The sequence below is a fragment of the Urtica dioica genome, chromosome 4 (assembly GCF_054948205.1).
Source record: "Urtica dioica subsp. dioica isolate 48M chromosome 4, U.dioica_male_clone48M_v1_H2, whole genome shotgun sequence".
NCBI lineage: Eukaryota > Viridiplantae > Streptophyta > Magnoliopsida > Rosales > Urticaceae > Urtica > Urtica dioica.
In genome coordinates, this window is record NC_142759.1 from 44,983 (window position 1) to 64,919 (window position 19,937).

General features: G+C 42.2%; 5 protein-coding genes and 1 non-coding gene across 6 annotated transcripts; 4 read left to right on the top strand and 2 right to left on the bottom strand.

Annotated features, from left to right (window-relative positions):
* Nucleotides 1-1,582: 1,582 nt before the first annotated feature.
* CCB1 (cofactor assembly of complex C) lies at nucleotides 1,583-2,921 on the top strand. Its single transcript, XM_089613906.1, has 4 exons — nucleotides 1,583-2,050; nucleotides 2,126-2,250; nucleotides 2,325-2,477; nucleotides 2,559-2,921. The coding sequence occupies exons 1-4, from the start codon at nucleotides 1,772-1,774 to the stop codon at nucleotides 2,746-2,748; spliced, it is 747 nt and encodes a 248-aa protein (XP_089470032.1). The 5' UTR covers nucleotides 1,583-1,771; the 3' UTR covers nucleotides 2,749-2,921.
* SKS17 (SKU5 similar 17) lies at nucleotides 2,816-5,230 on the bottom strand. The gene is made up of 6 exons (XM_089613905.1): nucleotides 4,830-5,230; nucleotides 4,635-4,744; nucleotides 4,293-4,563; nucleotides 4,118-4,214; nucleotides 3,335-4,049; nucleotides 2,816-3,270 (listed from the first exon to the last, which is right to left on the bottom strand). Exons 1-6 carry the CDS (start codon nucleotides 4,977-4,979, stop codon nucleotides 2,988-2,990), a joined length of 1,626 nt encoding a protein of 541 aa, XP_089470031.1. The 5' UTR covers nucleotides 4,980-5,230; the 3' UTR covers nucleotides 2,816-2,987.
* A 3,102-nt stretch (nucleotides 5,231-8,332) lies between these two features.
* RTNLB13 (Reticulan like protein B13) lies at nucleotides 8,333-9,340 on the top strand. The gene is made up of 3 exons (XM_089611738.1): nucleotides 8,333-8,476; nucleotides 8,551-8,746; nucleotides 8,821-9,340. The coding sequence occupies exons 1-3, from the start codon at nucleotides 8,452-8,454 to the stop codon at nucleotides 9,197-9,199; spliced, it is 600 nt and encodes a 199-aa protein (XP_089467864.1). The 5' UTR covers nucleotides 8,333-8,451; the 3' UTR covers nucleotides 9,200-9,340.
* An 18-nt stretch (nucleotides 9,341-9,358) lies between these two features.
* TRNAW-CCA (transfer RNA tryptophan (anticodon CCA)) lies at nucleotides 9,359-9,430 on the top strand. The gene has a single exon. It is a non-coding gene; the product is annotated as a tRNA-Trp (tRNA).
* A 275-nt stretch (nucleotides 9,431-9,705) lies between these two features.
* Nucleotides 9,706-12,643, top strand: LOC149398883 (putative disease resistance protein At5g66900). The gene is made up of 5 exons (XM_089611737.1): nucleotides 9,706-10,417; nucleotides 10,492-10,889; nucleotides 10,959-11,317; nucleotides 11,384-11,565; nucleotides 11,669-12,643. Exons 1-5 carry the CDS (start codon nucleotides 9,793-9,795, stop codon nucleotides 12,478-12,480), a joined length of 2,376 nt encoding a protein of 791 aa, XP_089467863.1. The 5' UTR covers nucleotides 9,706-9,792; the 3' UTR covers nucleotides 12,481-12,643.
* Nucleotides 12,644-16,157: 3,514 nt separating this feature from the next.
* LOC149398884 (serine/threonine-protein kinase SAPK10-like) lies at nucleotides 16,158-19,894 on the bottom strand. The gene is made up of 9 exons (XM_089611703.1): nucleotides 19,474-19,894; nucleotides 18,848-18,922; nucleotides 18,659-18,760; nucleotides 18,524-18,577; nucleotides 18,347-18,439; nucleotides 17,083-17,175; nucleotides 16,877-16,981; nucleotides 16,699-16,797; nucleotides 16,158-16,610 (listed from the first exon to the last, which is right to left on the bottom strand). The coding sequence occupies exons 1-9, from the start codon at nucleotides 19,648-19,650 to the stop codon at nucleotides 16,323-16,325; spliced, it is 1,086 nt and encodes a 361-aa protein (XP_089467829.1). The 5' UTR covers nucleotides 19,651-19,894; the 3' UTR covers nucleotides 16,158-16,322.
* Between the last annotated feature and the right edge of the window lie 43 nt (nucleotides 19,895-19,937).

Sequence of the window (19,937 nt, forward strand, 5' to 3'; positions counted from 1 at the left end):
ATATCAAGAGCAACAACCATTGTCCTTATTATTATTGTCTATCCTAAGACTCTTTAGAGTTCGCGACATATCGGCTCCGCCCTTTCACAATCACTGTCCTCTCAAGTCCGACTGAAAAAGAATATCACAACTGTTATGGCGTCATTTTTCGTATGGGAAAAACGACAATCCAAATGCAAAAACGACTCAAAACCGGAGGACCCCTCCGCCAGGACCATCAAACCAGAGGATCCCTCCGGTAAAACTCACAAAACCGGATGATCCATCCGGTAGAACCCACAAAATCGGAGGACACCTCTGGTAAAACTCACAAAACCGGAGGATCCCTCCGGTAAAGCTCACAAAACCAGATGATCCCTCCGGTAAAACTCACAAAACCGGAGAATCCCTCCGGTAGAACCCACAAAACCGGAGGATCCATCTGGTAGAACCCACAAAATCGGAGGACACTTCTGGTAAAACTCACAAAACAGGAGGATCCATCCGGTAGAACCCACAAAACCGGAGGACACCTCTGGTAAAACTCACAAAACCGGAGGATCCCTCCGGTAGAACCCATAAAACCGGAGGATCCCTCCGGTAAAGCTCACAAAACTAGAGGATCCCTCCGGTAGAACCCACAAAACCGGAAGATTCCTCCGGTAAAACCTACAAAACCGGAGGATCCCTCCGGTAAAATCCACAAAATCGGAGAATCCCTCCGATCAAGTTTCCATAACTTTGCACACTCAAAATTCTATAAATACCCCCTCATTTTTTTTTACCAACAGGAGAGATTTTTCAAGAGAACAAAAGCTCTCAAAACTCACAAAAGTTCTCAAAGCACTCAAAAGATCGGAAAATACCAAGAAAAATAAAAAGACAAAGGCGGAGAGAAGAGAAGAAGGAATCAAGACCAAGAGAAGAGAACGAAGAGAAGACGAAGAATCCGACGAGAAGACGAAGAACACGAAGAACGCGAAGAATACGAAGAACGCGAAGAACACGAAGAACGCGAATAACACGAAGGCCGACTATTGACGAAGTGACGAGGAGCCGGAAACCACTTTCTGGTGAGACAAAGACGACGAGAATAGAAGAACTTCACCACACCTAACCTACGTGCGGTCAAGGATCGACCCTAGATCCTTGATTGATCCACCACATCATTTTTCTGAATGCTAATCCAAAAACGTGATTAACAACAACATCGCCAACTTCTCGTTTTTGTTGAATTTCTACAATTTTTTTAGAGGTTGTGACATATCGGATCCGCCCTTTCATAGTCACGACCCTCTCGAGCTCGACAGAGAAATGAAGAAAACGACCTTTTTAGTGCACATGGCATCTCGGGTCTATCTCTTGCATCGTCACATGCGCTCTTGAGTGGCATTTAACAATTATTATTTTGATATAAGAAGAAGAAACAAAAAAGCATAAAGGTTACACCAACTCCCCTATTCCCCTCTTCAGAGGTTAGATTGCAAAATGGGTGACATGTAAAAGATTCTTAGTAAAAGGATCGATTTGCAAATTTGAGGGTCATCTTGGCAAAATTCGAGCAAAGCGTAAGATGTATTCGCTAAAGTTTGAGTAGTTTAAAGGATGAGGTGTCATGAATGAGGATGAGGCAGGGGCGTGAACACGATTGAGAGAGAGAGTGGAGAAGATGATGGCCTTGTGATTCTGAACAACAAACAACAACACAACGAAAGTTGATACCCTCAGTAAAATGATATTAGCGTGAAGGTGTTTATAAAGTAGAAAAGGAAAGAGAAGCGATCCTGTTGCCATGGCCGTGGGAGCTGTAATGGGTCTGAAGTGTTTGCCTCAACCACCAAGCATTTGGTGTTTGGGCCCCACAACAGCAGCAAGAAGAGGAAGAAGAAGATTCGGTTCCGGTGGTGTTGGAAAGCCGTTGAAGGTTGAAGCGTCGGTCCTGCATGAATCCGTGTTGACAGTGTCGGAAAGCAGCGGGTACTCTCCGGCGAGCTACTACACATCTCTGGGGCTGTTCGTAATCTCAGTCCCGGGAGTGTGGTCGCTGATAAAACGGTCGGTGAAGTCAAAGGTAAAGGAGTGGCGTGTGGTGTGAATTGGAGGGGGTTCAGGGATGTGATCCGTGTGTTTGTTTGTTTGTTGGCAGATTGTGAAGAAGACGTTAGTGGGGGAAGGGGAAGCTGAGAAGGCGGCGAGCCAGATGGCGGGTGAAATCATGTCGTTCTTCACGCGCAACAACTTTGCGGTGGCCGACCGAGGAGAGACCATCACGTACGGACGGTGTTACATAGCAAATATGGTATGTGTGTGTTTGAGATAATGACATTGCGTGATTTTGTACACAGGTTTGAGGGGGAGATGGTGGCGAGCCGAGGGCAGGCGGCGCTGCTGACATTCTGCACCTGCATCAGCCTGGCCAGCGTGGCACTGGTGCTGACCATCACGGTGCCGGAGCCGGGCAACGCCTGGTTCGCCCTCACCCTCCTCAGCCCCTTGGCGTGAGTCACGATGCTTGCTCTGTGTTGCGTTGCTTTGCTCTCCTTATTCAAAATTACTGATAGAGGAATTCGTATGGACAGAGGCGCGTACTACTGGAACAAGGCTTCTCGCAAGGAGCGCATACAGGTGAAGATGGTGGTCCAAGACGACGGCAACGCCTCTGAGATCGTGGTCCAGGGAGACGACCAGCAGGTGGAGCAGCTGCGCCGGGAGCTCCACCTCTCCGAGAAAGGCATGGTCTACGTCAAAGGCATCTTCGACAGATCCTAGATCCCCACTCTTTCATACATGGCACATTATTATTACTATTATTGTCATTTCATTCGCGTAGACGGACTAGTATATAGAGAGTGAAATCCCATTTCTATGTAAATTGGTAACACTTATATGTGAGGAGTGATGCAAAGACCACAATACAAGGAATCGTTACAATTTGATCATCATATATGTATATAAATAACGAAAAAAAAAGGCAGTCAAACTGTGATGACTTGAAGAATGAAATAATATCAAGGGCTTCTTCCAATGGCTTTGCCGCAGAGAAGAGCATTGGAAGGAATGAAGTACTCGTTGGCGAGGGATTGGACCGGATTCCAGACCCTGAGATAGAGCTGCTGGCCCAAGTACTGCCTCTCCCACATGGCGGACCTCAAGTTCCACATCCCTTGGTTGTCCAGCGACACCAGAATGGCCGTCCATGACTCCGGATACACCTGAGCCGTGTGCCTTGTCAGAGCATCCACCAGGTTGTAACTGCTTCTCTCCCCTTCTCTCCACTGCCCCGACCCGTATCTGTGTTCATCAACACAATTAAGCACACCTCCGCAAAATACAAAACGGGATACAACTTACTTACCCCACAACCCAGAAATCATAGCCGTCCAGATGCCACGACTGCATGCTCTTCTCGTTGTTCTGGAACACGACTTCAATGAAGTCGTGGAGCGAAGTCTGGAGGACGGCGGTGGCCAGGAAGGCGGGGCCCCCGGAAGGTTGGATTTGGAGGGAGTTGTCGGAGTAGACTCCGGCGATGTTGAAGTGATCGGCCAGCTTCAGAGGGGTCTCGGAGTTGATGTACGACACCCTGTTCACTGCGTACCGCTGCTTCCCGTTGATGAGCGGAGCCGAGTTGGCCAACACCATCCTCTTGGTCACCGGCACCGTCCCGTAATGGAAGGAGCCCTGTGGGTTCGGCCGCGCCGCATTGGCCGTCAGATTCCATCGGTAGCTTCTGGCCTGCACCATCGACCAGTGATATTCTCCATTCGGGGCGGCTGGCAACGGTCCCGAGACGGGGGTGTGGGAGTTGGAGTAGTGGAGCACCCCAGTTGCGGTGAGGACTCGGCTGCTGAATCTGGTGGATGCCACCATGTACAAGTCCTTTGGGGTCGCCTGGTTCAGAGTGACCAGCACCGCCACGGACTGGCCCACGTGGACGTCCAGAGCGTCGTAGACGTTCTGAAGGGTGTGCGATCCCTCGACCTCGACTAGCTTCATGACGTGGCCTTGGATTCGGAAGTTGATGGTGGTCGACAATCCCACGTTTGACACCCTCAGCTTGTATGTTTTGCCTGCCAATACTTTTGTCACATACATTGTACAATTTCAACCGGCAATTAACGAATGATTGTGTACGTACCTTGATCGCCGGTCAGAGTGACTGAGCTCTTTCCGTTAATGAGAAGAGCATCAGGGTATGGAAGAGGTCTTCCCGAGTCCAAATACTGTTGCAATACCTGAAGACCACGCACGCGTATAGGGTTATAAACTACATGTGGTTGAACGTGATGAATGAGAACGAGAATGGACGTTACCTTGTGGGAGGTCTTGTACCAATCGCCGATGAGCAGCGTGAAGTCGCCGTCGGGGTAGGAGTAGGGGATGGGGATGCCCGGCCTCTGGTACACGTTCAGGGCCCCGAAGCCGCCGGCCGCTTTGTGGAACTGCGTTGAAGGGAAGTACGTGAAACTCCCGATTTGGTCTTTGGTTTGGAAGTTGTAAGTGTAGTTGGAGTTTGGTGGGATTGCACAGTTGGTCCCCAATACCCCATCTTGCCATGAGTTCTTCCTCTGCTTTATCCCGTTCCTGTTATTATCATCCATTCCGTAAGAACACGCCTCATTATACTTGTCCTCCAAGAAAGAAAAATAAGAGACCAGGTTAGCAGAAAGGGCTGATCAAGCTTGTTGATGAGGTTGAGGACTATGTTGTCATTGGTCACAACTTCTAGGGTTGGACCGGGAAACTGGCCATTGATGAGTATAACCTGTAATGTAATGTAACACAGCTGTTTAGAACACAAAATTAAGAGGAGAAATGTAATGTTGGGATGGGAGTGAGTAGATCTGAACCTGTTGAGGAACACCGAGAGGAGAAATGGTGCCATAAGTGACGGTCCAAGTGAAGAACTTGTAGGGATTCTCTGCGTGCACGCCCATCGTAAGCGTAAGTGCCATGATTCCACATAGTAGCTGCTGCAACCTCTTCTCCCCCACCGCCATTCTTTCTCACCCAACCCACACTAACTTTGAATTACTCTCTCAATCAGTCACACAAAAGAAAGAAAAATTAGCAGAGAGAGAGAGAGAGTGAGTTATATGAGTACTGAGAGCTTTAAATAAGACCAGCGCGGGAACAACTATAAAATAGAAACGCCATTACTTCTACTTTTACTGCTTTATTTTATTCTACTTACTATTCTTCTCTTTTTAATAAATATATCCGTGTTTCGTTGGACTGTGCCATCATATTATTGGATATCTACTTTTTATATTGTTTTAAAGGACCGAGCAAACAATTTCAATCCCTTTTTCTTAGTTACGTCTATAAACCAATTCCTCACACCGCGTTTCCAAAAGCAAAGTGATTATGGTTGGTTGCTTCAATTCAACGCCATTCACTCATCATTAATATAGATTTGTTACCCAATCCTCCTCTAATTTCGCCTCTAACTCTCGCTTTCTATATTTATATACCCCAAAAGTTTCAGCTGTTTCAGCTTTCCTGTTTTGGTTTATTCATACAATCCCTATAAAATAAAATACAGCTTGGATAGATTCTCTGCTCGCACACCAACATATTAAACAATACAGAAAATTACTATAAAATTCAACAAATTACCTAGTAACAAATGAATGAATATATATATATATATATATATATATATATATATGTGTGATTTGAAGTTGGAGTTTGAACTCTGTAGAACTTTGAAAAGCTCTCATATTTTTTGGTAGAACATTTTTTTAATAAGTCTTATCTTCATGTCATCCATGTGCTTTCTGGTTTAGTACAGAAGCTATCCCAATACCAATGTTATCTTATTTCCACCATATATTCTGGGATGAACGAAAAAATTTAATTCTTTTCTACCAACTGTTGCTCGCTAGACTATGACAGATGATTCCAGCTAATTATAAAGTTAAGATAGGAAAACCCTATAATTGTAAACAAATATTTATTTTTCCCAAAAAATGAAATAATAGAAATAAATATTAACTTAATTTAGTCGGTGAATCGTGTATGGAAAAAAAAAAAAAAAAAAAAAAAAAAAAAGACAAGTCACCGAAGCTTTGATTAAAACCCCTACCAACCCAAAATGTGTAGGGACCAAAATAATACAATCTGCACTTTCATCCCATGTGCTTTACAGCTGTGATTCATATCCCACTTGTTAGCCTCATATCTATCCTCCACCACTCACATCTCACAAGAGCTGATTGGGAAAAATTAAAAACAAATAACTTGGGTCAAGTAAGGAAGAAATAAAAAAACAGATTTTTATTAAAGAAATTTAAACAAATAATTATAATTATTATTGCAGAATTAGAAAAGTAAAAAAAAAAAAAAAGTTCATATTTATAAATTTACTATATGAGATATTATATTCAATGCCTTGATAAATGCCTAATGTTAAGCTGGCAAAATATTGGAGCGGACTATAGAAGAGTGTTGTGACAATTGCTTTCTGCAAAACTATTTGAACAAACCAAGAACATGATCTCGTGACATACAAGCAACTACCATCGAATCGTTTTAATTAAGATAGAATGATAAAAGAGATAAAATAAAAAAGACACTAGAAAGTTATCATAGTTCAGTCTAAATGACCTACATCAATTCTAAATTCTTATAAGTAAATTTACTATCAATGAATATTGTTCTTCATAAATAAATTACAGTATTCACCTAAGAGCATCTCCAATAGACAACTTTAAAATTCTATAAATAGAGTTAGAGAACCTCCAATAATAAAAACTTCAAAACTCGCTGCAATTTTAATTTTGGGAAAAATATCATTTCTCTCTCTAAAAAAACCCATTTTCATTTCAAAATGGTTTTTTTTTTTTTGGTTTTCATAGTTTTTGCTCCGTCGCCATTGAAATCGTCATCGTGGAAGATCTGAGTGGAGGTAGGAAATACTCCGAGTGTTGAGTGGGCTTTAAGGTATGAGAAACAGTGGGAAATACTTAATTTGCTTTAATATATCTATGTTTTCTAGTTTTTTTTATCGTTAACTGTAAATCATCGTTAATAATTTTTGGTCTTCTGGGTATCTATGTTTTTTGGTTTTTATTCAAAATTCCGCAGTTAATAATCGTTTCCTATTTTGAATTTCTGCAATTTCGATTGGCATAATAATTTTCTACAACTTTTTTTGGGTTATTTAGTTATATAGTCACACGGTATAGTGAATTGGAATATAGCCCACATTTAGTTAATTTCTTGTAAATAGTCAAGTTAACTTATTAACAGATTAGTAAAAGACTTATTTAACTCAGTCAAACATGTAAAAAAGGTAGTTAATAGGCTGTCACGTATGCAAGTTGGCTATTTACAAAGTATTTACCAAAGATTGACTAATTTACAATTCATATAGTTTAGGTGGCTTACGTAGCCAATTTTTTGTTTTTTTTTTTATCGTTTTGCCGGGAGTTGGTTTTTTTTATATTAATTGATGGTTGCTTAAATTAATGAACCAGTAACACAATTATTTCTTTCTTTTTTTTTTCTTAAATTATCTGTATTTGAGCGGGAATTTTTATAAGGGCATTTCTGTAAAAAAAAAAAGGCAAGTTAATTAATATGATTGGTTAGTTTTAAAACTTTTTCAAAAAGAATGGAATTTTAAAGTTTGATTTTGACTACTTGGCCAAAAAAAGAGTTGTGATTTTGTTTGTGAGACATTTTATCGAAGTTAGGGATATAGAATACAGGTTGGACTTGGAGTGGACTAATAATACGGTGTAATTGATAATTGATGTATATGCGTAATTAGGGGATTAGTGAGGCAAGCAAAAGAATAAATCATGTCCCACTAATCATGACCTCCCATGTGATATGTAGCTGATATGCTCTAATCATAACGTTCTCGTATATTAATTAGCACCCCTACTGATTAAAATTAAAATTAAGAATTGGAAATTAGAAAAATAAGGAGGGGTGTGTAAAACCGTGTTGAGCAGCGAAATTCTGCATGAAATGTGGATGGCAGACCAAAAAAAAAGAGTGAGCTTTATCCATAAATATACAGCAATAATTCATCAACTTGTGTCATGACTCATGTGTATGACACTACTACGGTTATGAATATTAAGACGCGTACGTGCCCTTTATTTGTGTTTAATTACAAGTGAAAGAGAGACCGAAGAAGAAAGTAGATCCTGAGGCCCAGTGTGATTAGATCCTGGTGGGCCGCGCCCCATTTACGTGTATTGGGATAGCCCATTGAATTATAAAGGTGTCAATGTCAGTCAAAAGCATCGTTTGTTTAGTTCGGCGGAGCTACAAAGTCAAGCTTGGGCGTTGAAGCGACACGAAGGCCGTACTGGTTCCACGTACCTCAATTGGAGTACACGTGTTAAGGCATGGACACGTATATTATACATTGATTCGCAGTAATTATCTCATTTCAAGCTCAACAACAGGAGAAACACATTTCTGATCTCCCAAAGTACTCGAGTTTAATTAACGATGTCCAGCAGCAGCAGCAGCGGCGGTATTAAATCATGTAATTATAGTTTGGTTTCAGGAAAGCTGTTAGATCATTATCGTTTGGTTTATTGGTTGCAGATATAGATACGGTTATATGGGACATAGTCCTTTGGAGGAGAAAGAAAGAAAGCCTTGTGGTTTTGTCAGTGTCGACGCTGGCTTGGGTTTTGCTTCAACTCTATCAATTCAACTTCCTCACACTCCTCTCATGGCTTGGGATGCTGGCCCTCGCCTCGCTCTTCATATGGGGAAATATGCTCAGACTTCTCGGCAAGTAAGTAGATATATACCATATTAATATAATCCATCGTCTAGAGCATTCATTCATGTGTATATATATCGATGCAGAGAGGCAGCGGAGTTGTCAAGGTGGGAGATTGGAGAGGAATCAGCGACAAGGGTGGGTTTGATGGTGCGAGGCTGGAGTGAGAAAGGAATGAAGTTGGTGCTTCGAGTGGGCAGTGACAGCGACGTGTTCACCTTCGGCTTCAGCGTTGCTGCCCTATACTTGGTCTCACGCCTGGGACGTTATTGTGACTTGCTCACTCTTCTGTACATTGGAATTGTGATGGGGATGAGTGTGACACCCATATATGTGAGGTACCAACGCAGCATAAGGAGGGTTATCAGCACAAGATATGACCAAATCCTCAATCACAAGTTTTTTAAGAGCTTGCTCACTAAACTTCCTACTTCAGCAGAAGCTAAAGACAAAAAGGTTGACTAGCTAGTTGCTCCTGTTTCCCTCCCTCTTCTTGTAAAAATCATTTTTGTTCCTTTTCTCTGCGCTGCGCTACTGAATAATAATGTGAGCTGTATTGAAATAAATTAGTTGAATAATAATGTTGGTAGGCAAGTATTATCAAAACCAGTCTTGTACACAAAAGGATTCGTGGCGCAATGGTAGCGCGTCTGACTCCAGATCAGAAGGTTGCGTGTTCGATTCACGTCGAGTTCAATTTTTTTGAATTTATTTATATGTATAACAATTAAAAGCAAACACCGGAGACTTTTGGTTTTTTTATTGGTGAAGGCAAAGGTAAATTTTAATTTGACAAGATGAGCGCAATATACATGGAATCATTTTGATTATGATAAAACATATGGATGTTTTAAGAGAAAATCAAGAAACAAAAGAGTAATAATAATAAGTGAAGCAAATTATGTCGGTGGTGACGTCGGTTTGTTTACAACCATGTATTAGAAAAGTGAATGTGAAAGGAATAAATCCAAAAGTCTTGGTCGTGTGGAGGGTGCTTGGAAACTACGTTGATGGGAGTGGGATAAGAAGGTTGAACTTGAATGAGAGGGTGATGTGTGATGGCGGGGTTGCTGGTGGCCGGGGCAGCTCTGGGAGCAGGGTTCCAGGCGCTGTCGGAAGTGGTGAAGACGGTGGCGAAGAAGGGGTATCTGTTCCAGTGGAAGCTGGCGAGGGTGAAGAAGAAGCTGAACACGCTTTATCCTTTCATCAAACAAGTCATGATGCTCAACACCACTCTCGACATGTCCGCCGCCAACCGGGACATCCTCAAAGTCATGTCCGAAGGGGCCGACCTGATCAATCAAATGCAGGGAGACAGCAACAGCCGCCGCCTCTGGAGGTTTGCACTCAACACCGGCAAGCTGGAGTCCCTGGAGGCCGCCCTGGATGACCTCCTGCAGGTCATCCAAGTTCAGGGCACCATCGCCGGAATGCGCACCCTCGCCCTTCTCACCGACAAAGCCCCCGTCACAGCTCCGCCTCCGGGGAGCGGCTGCTGCCGGCCCCCTGCTCCTCTGCCCTTCCAGCCCCTTCCCGCCCCGGACTTCGCTGTGGGCCTCGACACGCCTGTCATGGAGCTGGCGGGCCTCGTCTCAGACAACCAGGTGGTCCTCCTGCGCGCTCCCCCCGGCTGCGGCAAGACCACTCTCCTCCGCAAGCTCTGCTGCCACCCTCCCCTCCTAGGTACCTACCCAATCCCTTTTTCACATCCCACAAGCTCATCTTTTTTTGTGATTCCTCATTTCTGTTTTTTCAAGAGAGTTTCAACAAAAACGTCTTGTACGTCAAAGTCTCCAAAGCCCCGGACATCCGCGAGTTCGTGGGCCGTGTCCACCAGCACTACAGTCACAGCCAAGTGCTGAATTTTCAAGATGAAGATGACGCTTGCAACTCCTTGGAGCACTTGCTGAGGAACGAGGGACCCGGCCTGTTGGTCCTCGACGATGTTTGGCTCGACTCCAAATCATTTCTCCATCTCCTTCACTCTCACACTCCGGGCTACAAGATGTTGATCGCCTCTCATTTTGATTTTCCACAATTCAGACCTCAATACCACTTGAACACGCTCAGCAATGACGATGCAGTGGCCATTCTCACTCACTCTGCCGGCCTCGAGGATACAACCAACAACGCTTACCACTCCTTTGTTCTGGAGGTCCCTCTGCTTTGACTTTTACACATTCACACCTATTATCGCAGCCGCGTGACTTATTTCTAATTTCAGGCAGTAGAGAGGTGCAAAAGTTGTCCCCTCGCCCTCCACCTTCTCGGGTTGACTCTAAAGGGGAAGACTCCCAGGATTTGGCGGAGAGAGTTGGAGGAATCGACATCAGTCTTCGATTTCGAAGATTTAAAAAAAGAACTGCTTCTCCGTCTGCAAAGCAGCGTAGAAGCTCTATGTGAAAAGAATAAGATTTGGAAGGAGTGTTTCCTTGATGTTGCCTCATTCCCTCAAGGCCGAAGAATACCTGCAACGGCACTCATTGATATATGGACTGAGCTGTATGGACTCGAAGAAGAAAGCGCAGCTGATAATCTTTTCAACCTCGATAGCCTGAACATGGCAACCCTTGTGGTCACAAGGTATAATTAAAGATGATGTGAGATGATTCAGTGATTCTCAGAAACTAATTTTGTGTTGTTGGACAGGGGGGATGTTGACGAAGATGACCGGTACTACAGCGAACACTTTCTTACAATGCATGACATGCTCCGGGAGTTAGCCCTACACTACACCAATCAGACTTCACATACCATTCAGAGGCTCGTCTTAGAGTTACCAAAAGATAATATAAGAAACACCAATGCTCGTCTTTTATCAATCTCAACCGGTCTCTCTCTCTCTCTCTCTCTCTCTCTCTCTCTCTCTCTCTCTCTCTCTCTCTCTCTCAAATTCATGAGAATTAACTATTTACCTTTTTTTGTCTCTTGCAGACAGAAAGCTTTCATCTGAATGGCAAGGCGCGGAAGTCAGTGAAACCCAAGTCCTAGTTCTGAATTTCATGAAGAATGAGCAAGAGTTACCCGAGTTCTTAGAGAAGGCGGAGCAGCTTAAGGTTTTGATAGTCACAAACTACGGGTTCCACCTCTCTGAACTACGCAACTTTCAGACCATTCAATACTTGAACAGTCTGAAAAAGATGAGATTAGAGCGCGTTGAAATTCCTTCATTCGCTTCAATCAAGCTTCACAATTTACAGAAGCTGACCTTTTTCATGTGTAATGTCGGCAAAGCTTTCAGCTCTCTCAACATCTCAGAAGCATTTCCAAATCTGGAGGAGATGCATATCAACTACTGTGGAGATTTGGTGAAACTGCCCGATGGAGTTTGCGATTTGGCAGGAATGAAGACACTCAGCGTCACACACTGTCACAAGCTATCAACGCTTCCTAAGGAGATCGGAAGAATGAGCAATTTAGAGGTTGTGCGTCTCCGTTCTTGCATCGATTTGACAGTCTTGCCAGCCTCCTTCTGCAACCTCGCTCGCCTCAACTTTGTTGACATATCGGAGTGTTTCAGCATCAGGGATTTGCCGGAAGACATCGGCAAGAGTTGTCTCGCAAAGCTCAACATGAAAGGCTGCTCAAGAATCCAGAGTTTGCCGGCTTCAGTTTTGGACTTCGAAAACTTACTTGAAGTGGTCTGCGACGAGGATATCAAAGAGCTCTGGGAGTTTCATCTTCCTGAACATTCTGAGATTAAGCTCACTTTGGCCAACGAAGATATCAACTTGAATTTTCTTTAACCTGTTTTATTTCACTGTATGGAAAAACTTGATTCAATGTGTGTTCATGTACTACACATTTGTAATGTTTTCATTTCTTGGTATTTTTTTAATTGATACAAATGCATGTATTAGGTATTAAACCCAAAACATTTGTTGATGCAACTACTTTGCATTTATTGGCGATGTTTAATTGGCAAAATTGCTCATAAAAGGAGAATATCTGTTGCTGATGTGGAGTCTTCACGCGGCAGAGAATATTTGATTTGTTGCAGATTTTGTTGCGACGTATTCTGCGACATTCTCGGAGTCATCAAATATCTGCGAGATTTTCCAGGGATCAGAAGATATGATATCCCTGATGCCAGCAACTGAATTAGCACGCCCTAATTCGCCTCGAAGACTATAAGTGGCGTCCTCATTTCATAGTTCTCGTTGACCTTTTGGAAACACTTGTTTGAGAGATTTATTTTTTGAGTGTTTTAGCTGAGCTTAGAACGACCTGTGTTCAAGTTCTTAAGGTGTCTGTTACCTCTGCTTTGTTGCCTATATACGGGTGATTGTATTAGAAGCTAGAGGTTAGGTTTTTCCATTGTTTTTGTTGGGAAACACGTTTAGAAGTCTCGGGAGAGCTTCTGTAGGAATCTAGGGGATCTCGTGCTTAGGGGGAGCCTAAGTTGCTGTTGAAGAAGATAGACGTAGGTTGGGTAGCTAGCGAGTGAGTCGTTTAGTGTAAAACCTTATTGTACCACATCATCATAGTATATTGCTTTCCACCGCGCAAAAGCCCCCCAGACGTAGGCACGAATTGCCGAACTGGGTCACCAATCTCTCTGTGTTCTTTATAATTTCGCACTTACAGCTTTCTCTGTTTGATCACTCGAATTTTAGTGTATGTCACTGATGAGGACATCTCAAGCATCAATGTGAAGAAATGTCAATGCACTCATTACTTGGTGGTTTTTATTTTCTTAGAGGTTATGGTTATTTATTTTTGTGGTTTTTTTTTCATTCATTTGGTTTTATAACCATTGAATTAGAATATGTAAGGTTTGTGTCTAGAGGTTACTATCTAGAATATATATATATATATATATATATATATATATATATATATATATATATGTGTGTGTGTGTGTGTGTGTAAGCTCTAGTATGGGCATCTTGGAAGATATATGAAAAAAGTGTGTTTGTGTGTTTAGTGAGGATTCTCTTAGTCTAGAACTTATCAAGAATTTGTGCTCAAAATTCTTGTGGCGTTCGTCCGATTTATCGACGGGAATTCCGCAACCCATCGTGGCATCATTCGATCCATCCTAATTCGAAGGCTTCGAGCACGAAAGCTTCGTCTATATCACAACCTTCCGATAGACGGTCCGCTCAAATTGAACTCCGACGAATTCACATCAAGTGGTATCAGAGTCAATTTCTATCAAAGGTGTCCATTTTTTTTATTTATTATTTTTTTTTCTTCTTCTTTCTCCTCCTGCTAGTTTTGTATCTGCAATTGCAACTTCAAAAAAAAAAGAACAAAAAAAAAAAAGAAAAAAAAATGTCTTACGATGGAAACAACAATGACATGCCGAGGAATTTTGAATTGCTCCAAGGTTTGATTGAAGATATGAATAGGAGATTCACCATCCTCGAAGAAGCCATACTACGACCTCCCGCACCACCACAAGTTCCACCACCGCAACTTCCACCACCACGAAGTCCTAACCCACCGGCCGCGAGAAGACAACCAAGATATGCACTCCGTCAATATCTCGACGAATCCGAGAGCGATGACCAAGGCGAATACCGACTCCATCGACAAGACTATCAACGTCGAAGACATCGGCGAATACAATCGCCACACCAAAATAGCATCCAAGACGATGAACGGGGGTCGGAAAGAAGTTACGATCGATATCGAAATCACAATCGAGATGAACTAGCCAACGTCCGAATGAAGGTTCCTCCATTCTATGGGAAAAATGATCCCGAAGCCTATCTTGATTGGGAGAGAAAAGTCGATATGATTTTTGGCAATCGACGTTGTTCCGAGGTAAGCAAAGTCAAACTCGCGTCCCTTGAGTTTTATGACTATGCTTTGGTTTGGTGGGATCAAATGGTATTAAATAGAAGAAAAAATCGCGAACCCCCCATCGACACATGGGAGCAAATGAAGTCAATCATGAGAAAAAGATTTGTGCCAAGCCATTACCACCGAGGAATTTATACCAAACTTCAACGACTCAACCAAGGAAGCCTAAGTGTGGAAGAATACTACCAAGAGATGGAAATTTTGATGAGCCGCGCCGACATCGAGGAGGACCGAGAACAAACAATGGCTCGATTTCTAGCCGGGCTCAATATCGACATCGCCAACGAAGTAGAGCTCCACCACTACGTAGAGCTTGAAGAAATGGTCCACATGGAAAATATCATAGAGAAACAATTAAGCGGAGGAAGCAATTGATCCTTCAAGACCGCCGAAAAGACTCATTGGAAGACGCCCTACCAACAACGAGAAGATAAAGGATCAAGCTCCTCCAAAATAGTGATTCCACCATCGCCCACGTCACTCACTCATGATGTTCAAGACAAGACCGGCATCAACATGTCAAGAAATAGTGACATAAGGTGCTTCAAATGCCAAGGTCGAGGGCACATCGCTAGCCAATGTCCAAACAAGCGCACCATGATCTTGACGGAAAATGGAGAGTACGCCACCGATGAAGAGTCGACGGAAGAACAAGAAGAGAACGAAGAAGATCCGGCCAATGACATCCCAAAAAGTCTCACACTTGTGAATCGCCGGTCCTTAAGTGTGCTCGCTAAGGAAGATGACGACGCTCAACGAAAAACAATCTTCCAATGCCGTTGGGGGCGGTGATAGAGGCGGGGAAGAAGGGGTGGGGTTCCAGGGAGGAGCTGGAAAAGATAAGGAAGCATCTGAAGCCTCAGATCACGGAGAACGAGAAGCTGGATCTGCGCCACCAGAACGAGCACATCCTGGAAGTGATGAAGGGTGCTGACGAGGGCTTCTGACCGGAACTTCCTGTGGAGGTGGTGTTGCTGCTCCGACTGCAGACAAGGTGACAGGGCTGAGAGCCGCTCTCGCCGACCTCATGCAGCTGATCCACGCCCAGGGCGCTGTCGTGAATAGGCGTACTCTCAACATCATTGACACAATCCCAACACAATCTCAACAAGGCAGCGATGTTGGGTGCTTCCAGCCCCGGGCTTCGCTGTGGGCCTCGTCTCAGACAACCAGGCGGTCCTCCCCCCGGCTGCGGCAAGACCACTCTCCTCCTCAAGCTCTGCAACCACCCTTTCTCACCCCACACCCTCCTCCCTTTTTCACATCCCACAAGCTCATCTTTTTTTGTGATTCCTCATTTGTGTTTTTTCAAGAGAGTTTCAACAACATCTTGTACATCAAAGTCTCCAAAGCCATGATTTCTTTATTTAATGTAATAAACACACTTTATTCAATCAGCATGTACTTTATTTGCAATGATTTCTTTCCCATTTTCATGTCTTGGTATCTCATTATTAACAAAATACTTGTAAAAATGGCCATCACTGGTTTCAGGTCATAAGAGTGCATCCATTTGGTTTGGTTGACATTATTTCTTTGCATCTTAACTAAAAAGCAAAAGGAAATGGTTACAAAGCAGACAAACCCTAATCATTTGGAACAATAAACTCAGTGATTAAAAGTACAAATTGTTTAATTTAGAAAGGGTGAGTAGGGTATGGAAATTCATTACAGATTTGGAAAGAGCGGAGCATTTGAGATGTGCTTATGGTATATCTAAACTATCCTATGAAGTGAAGAGGACTATCATACATTGGTGGAGGGGAGAGAGAAAGGACTAAATAGCGTAGACGATCTCTCCACTGCTATCAACGTCGAGGTCGGAATCAGAATCGAAGTCGTCCATGTCGTCGTCGTCCATGTCGAGGTTGTCAGCCATGTAATGGTTGAGGCCACCGGCGGCGGGAATCGTGGCCTCCGCAATGATCTGCATTATCACATCGATGCTCTGCATCGGCTGATCCGGCTCTTCAAACTGCCTGCTCGCCATCTCATCGTCGATCAGGTCCCCCGGCAGATTCTTCAGAAACCACGAGTGACTCCTTATCTCCGGGATCGTAATTCTCTACATTCATTCAATGAAACAGCAAGTGAATGAGATCGCAATCACAACAGAGAGAGAGAGAGAGAGAGAGAACAAAAAGTGCACTCACTGTAGCCGGATCTGCAACAAAAATCCTTCCAATGAGATCGCGACACTCGTGAGATATTTGAATGGCGTCAGGGATGGCATACTGAACGCTAAGAATTCTCTGCGCAATTCAAATAATATGAGTCACGCTCACACACAACTTAATAATATGACAAAAGAGGATGTTGTTAGTTAGATACTTGAATGGTTCTGCGGAAATCCTTGGGCTCGTCGGGATCCTCAAAAGGGTAAGCCCCCACAAGCATCACATACAAGGTTACTCCACACGACCATACATCTGCAATCTGTCATTTTCGCCACACAAAACACCGACTTTAATTAATTATGTATCACTTGTCTGAGACTCGTAGTAGCAACATAAGAGAGAAGTGGGTCCTGGTTTTACCTTGCCATCATATTCTTGCTTCAATAAAACCTCCGGGGCGATATACGCTGGAGTTCCCACAGTAGATTTAGGTTGTGAATGCAGCACTGAAGACTGAAATTAAAAAAATTAAAAAAAAAAAACTAAACCCTTTATGGCTTGTCACCTAAATACTCTTCATTGTTAAGGCTCCGTTAGAAACTCGGAAAATAAGAGGGAAAGGAAAATGGAAAAATCTCATATTTTACTTACGTAGTTTGGATTGAGAAACATAAGGTGGAAAAAAAAAATATGATGGAAAATACGAAGGAAGGTGTATAATTAAAATAAGAATTTCATTTTCTTTTGAAAATCAAATGGAAAATGAGAATCTCTCCAAATTTGTCTATGAGGGGTTCAGTCCAGGGACCGAGCCAGACAAACTCAATAGGGAGTCTTATTTGAAAAAATATAGGGTCAAGCGGCTATATAGTCAAATAGAACTTAAACTTTTGCAAAATAGCCATAGTTTGTCAACTATAAGTAAACTAACCAAAGTAAGATTAATCTTGGCTGGATTAAATTTAATCTCAAAGAACTATAAAGACAGAATGTAAGATTTATGAAGGTTAGATTAAAATTAATCGAGTCAGGATTAAAAATCGCAGTACTCTTAATTGGCTATTTTGCTATACCTAATGAAACTATGGCTATTTTACAAAAATCATAGTTTGAATTGGCTACTTCATACCATTTTTTAGAGGGGTTAGTTAAAAAAAATTCATGGTAAAAATGAATTTTTTTTTTTTTTAAAATGAGTCAAAAGTGTAAATTTTTAGGGTAAAAAATGTAGAACTTTTTAAAAATGGGCAGAAAATGTAAATAAAAAATATTTGAAGGGGGCTAATTAAAAAAATTCATGGTAAAAATGAATTTTGTTTTTTTAAATGGGTCAAAGTGTAATTTTTTATGGTAAAAAATGTAAAACTTTTTAAAAATGGGCAAAAAATATAAATAAAAATTTTTTGAAGGGGGGGCTGGAGCTCACCCTGGACCTGAGTTAGTTCCGTCCCTGGTCTCATCGTTACTTTCCCGTCAATTTTCTCTCATATTTTCTATGATTTTTAAACACAATTAGAATTTTGTTCTTTTCTATTATTTTCTCACATTTTCATTTTCTCTATTATTTTCACCTTGTCTCTTATTTTCCGGGTTCCAAACGGAGCCTAAACGATAAACATAAGTGCATATCTTGTGTAATTTTTTATAAGATGCAATTGGGTAACTGGATCACAAAAAGGCATACCTTAGAGTACCCAAAGTCGCATATTTTCAGCCTCGGGGCTGGACTTCCATCTAACAAGGTGTTTTCCAACTTCAAGTCGCGATGACACACTTGCTGCACCACAAATAAATCAATGTAAAGAAAATAAAAAAAGATCACCCCTTTGGCCTTTGCTACCAAACACATGAAAAAATATACCATTGCATGGCAATAGCTGACTCCTGATATAAGCTGTTGAAAGAAGAAACGAGCCTGCAAATGAAGACAATAAAAGAAGAATTTAGACCCAAGAAAATGAAGAGAGATAGCAAATTAAAGATGGTGAGTAAAAACCTCATCCTCATTAAACCGTCCAGCGTTGCATATTCGCTCGAAAAGCTCTCCACCCGAAGCAAATTCCATCACGATTGCTAAATGAGTCGGCGTCAATATCACCTACAAATTTTGAATTACTTCAGACTAGACTATAATTATATAGTGGAAGGAATTGAATCTACAAACGAAGCCACTGAGCATTCTCACCTCCTTAAATCTCACAATGTTCGGGTGCCTCAAAGACCTATGATTTATAATTTCCCTTTGAACATTCTCATCAATCTGCACAATGATTCAGTGCTCATATTTATTACCGCAAATACAGAGAGCCTAAGTAGTCTTTCCTAAAAGAAAGCCACAGCTTTACTAATGCCATAAAAAAGAATTAGTGAATGATCCAAAGTAACGTAGCCCAGTAATTAAACCTGCGTTTGCATATATCGGAATACCATAATTACCCAATCAAGTTTGTATTAACCATTCATTGGAAAAGACTGAATAGAGAAACAGTCTTTCATCATTCATTTTTTGCGGTTTACCCTTTTCAGGATTTCCTATTTTTTCATCTTTCCTGATTTCCCTCAACATAAGTATTGAATGACTCGCAAGTAAACTTACTTAAACGCGCTAAGTCACCAACGATTGACAATTAACCAAACGTGATCATATATAATCTCAAGTATAGAAATAGAACGAAAAGAAGAGTCAGAAAGCAAAATAACATCTCATAAAGCTCAACAGTAAGGCAAAGGTTGAAATGTAACAAGTTTCCGAAAATAGAAATAACGGAACTCCGAATAAGCAGAAGAGTAAAGTGGATAATTAAAGGAAACCTTATCTCCTCGCTCGATATACTTGACAGCGACGAGCTCTCTGGTGAGCTTATCTCTCATTAACCTAGCGACTCCGAAATTTCCCTGGCCAATATCGCGGACCAAATCGTAGCGGTCACTGTCATGCATGATCGGCAAGTCCATGCCCGGTCCCACAGTCATAGCCGTCCGATCCATCCGTACAGCACTCGGATTTTTCCGTCCCCAAACTCGCTCACATTAATCGATCTTCAGAAACAAAAATCTGATTCCGAACTCGAAATCAATCAACGCAGGTCGATCGGCAGCAGTAGATCTGTCGAACTCAAAAAAGGTACGGATCGTTGACTCGCTCAGATACGCTTTTTGACCTAGTTTTCTCTAAGACAGAGATTGAAATGAATCAGTCAGCAAAGAAGGAACAGGAAGAAGATGACTTTTTTTTTTTTTGTAAAGATGGGATAAAAGAAATTAAGAAAATTGAT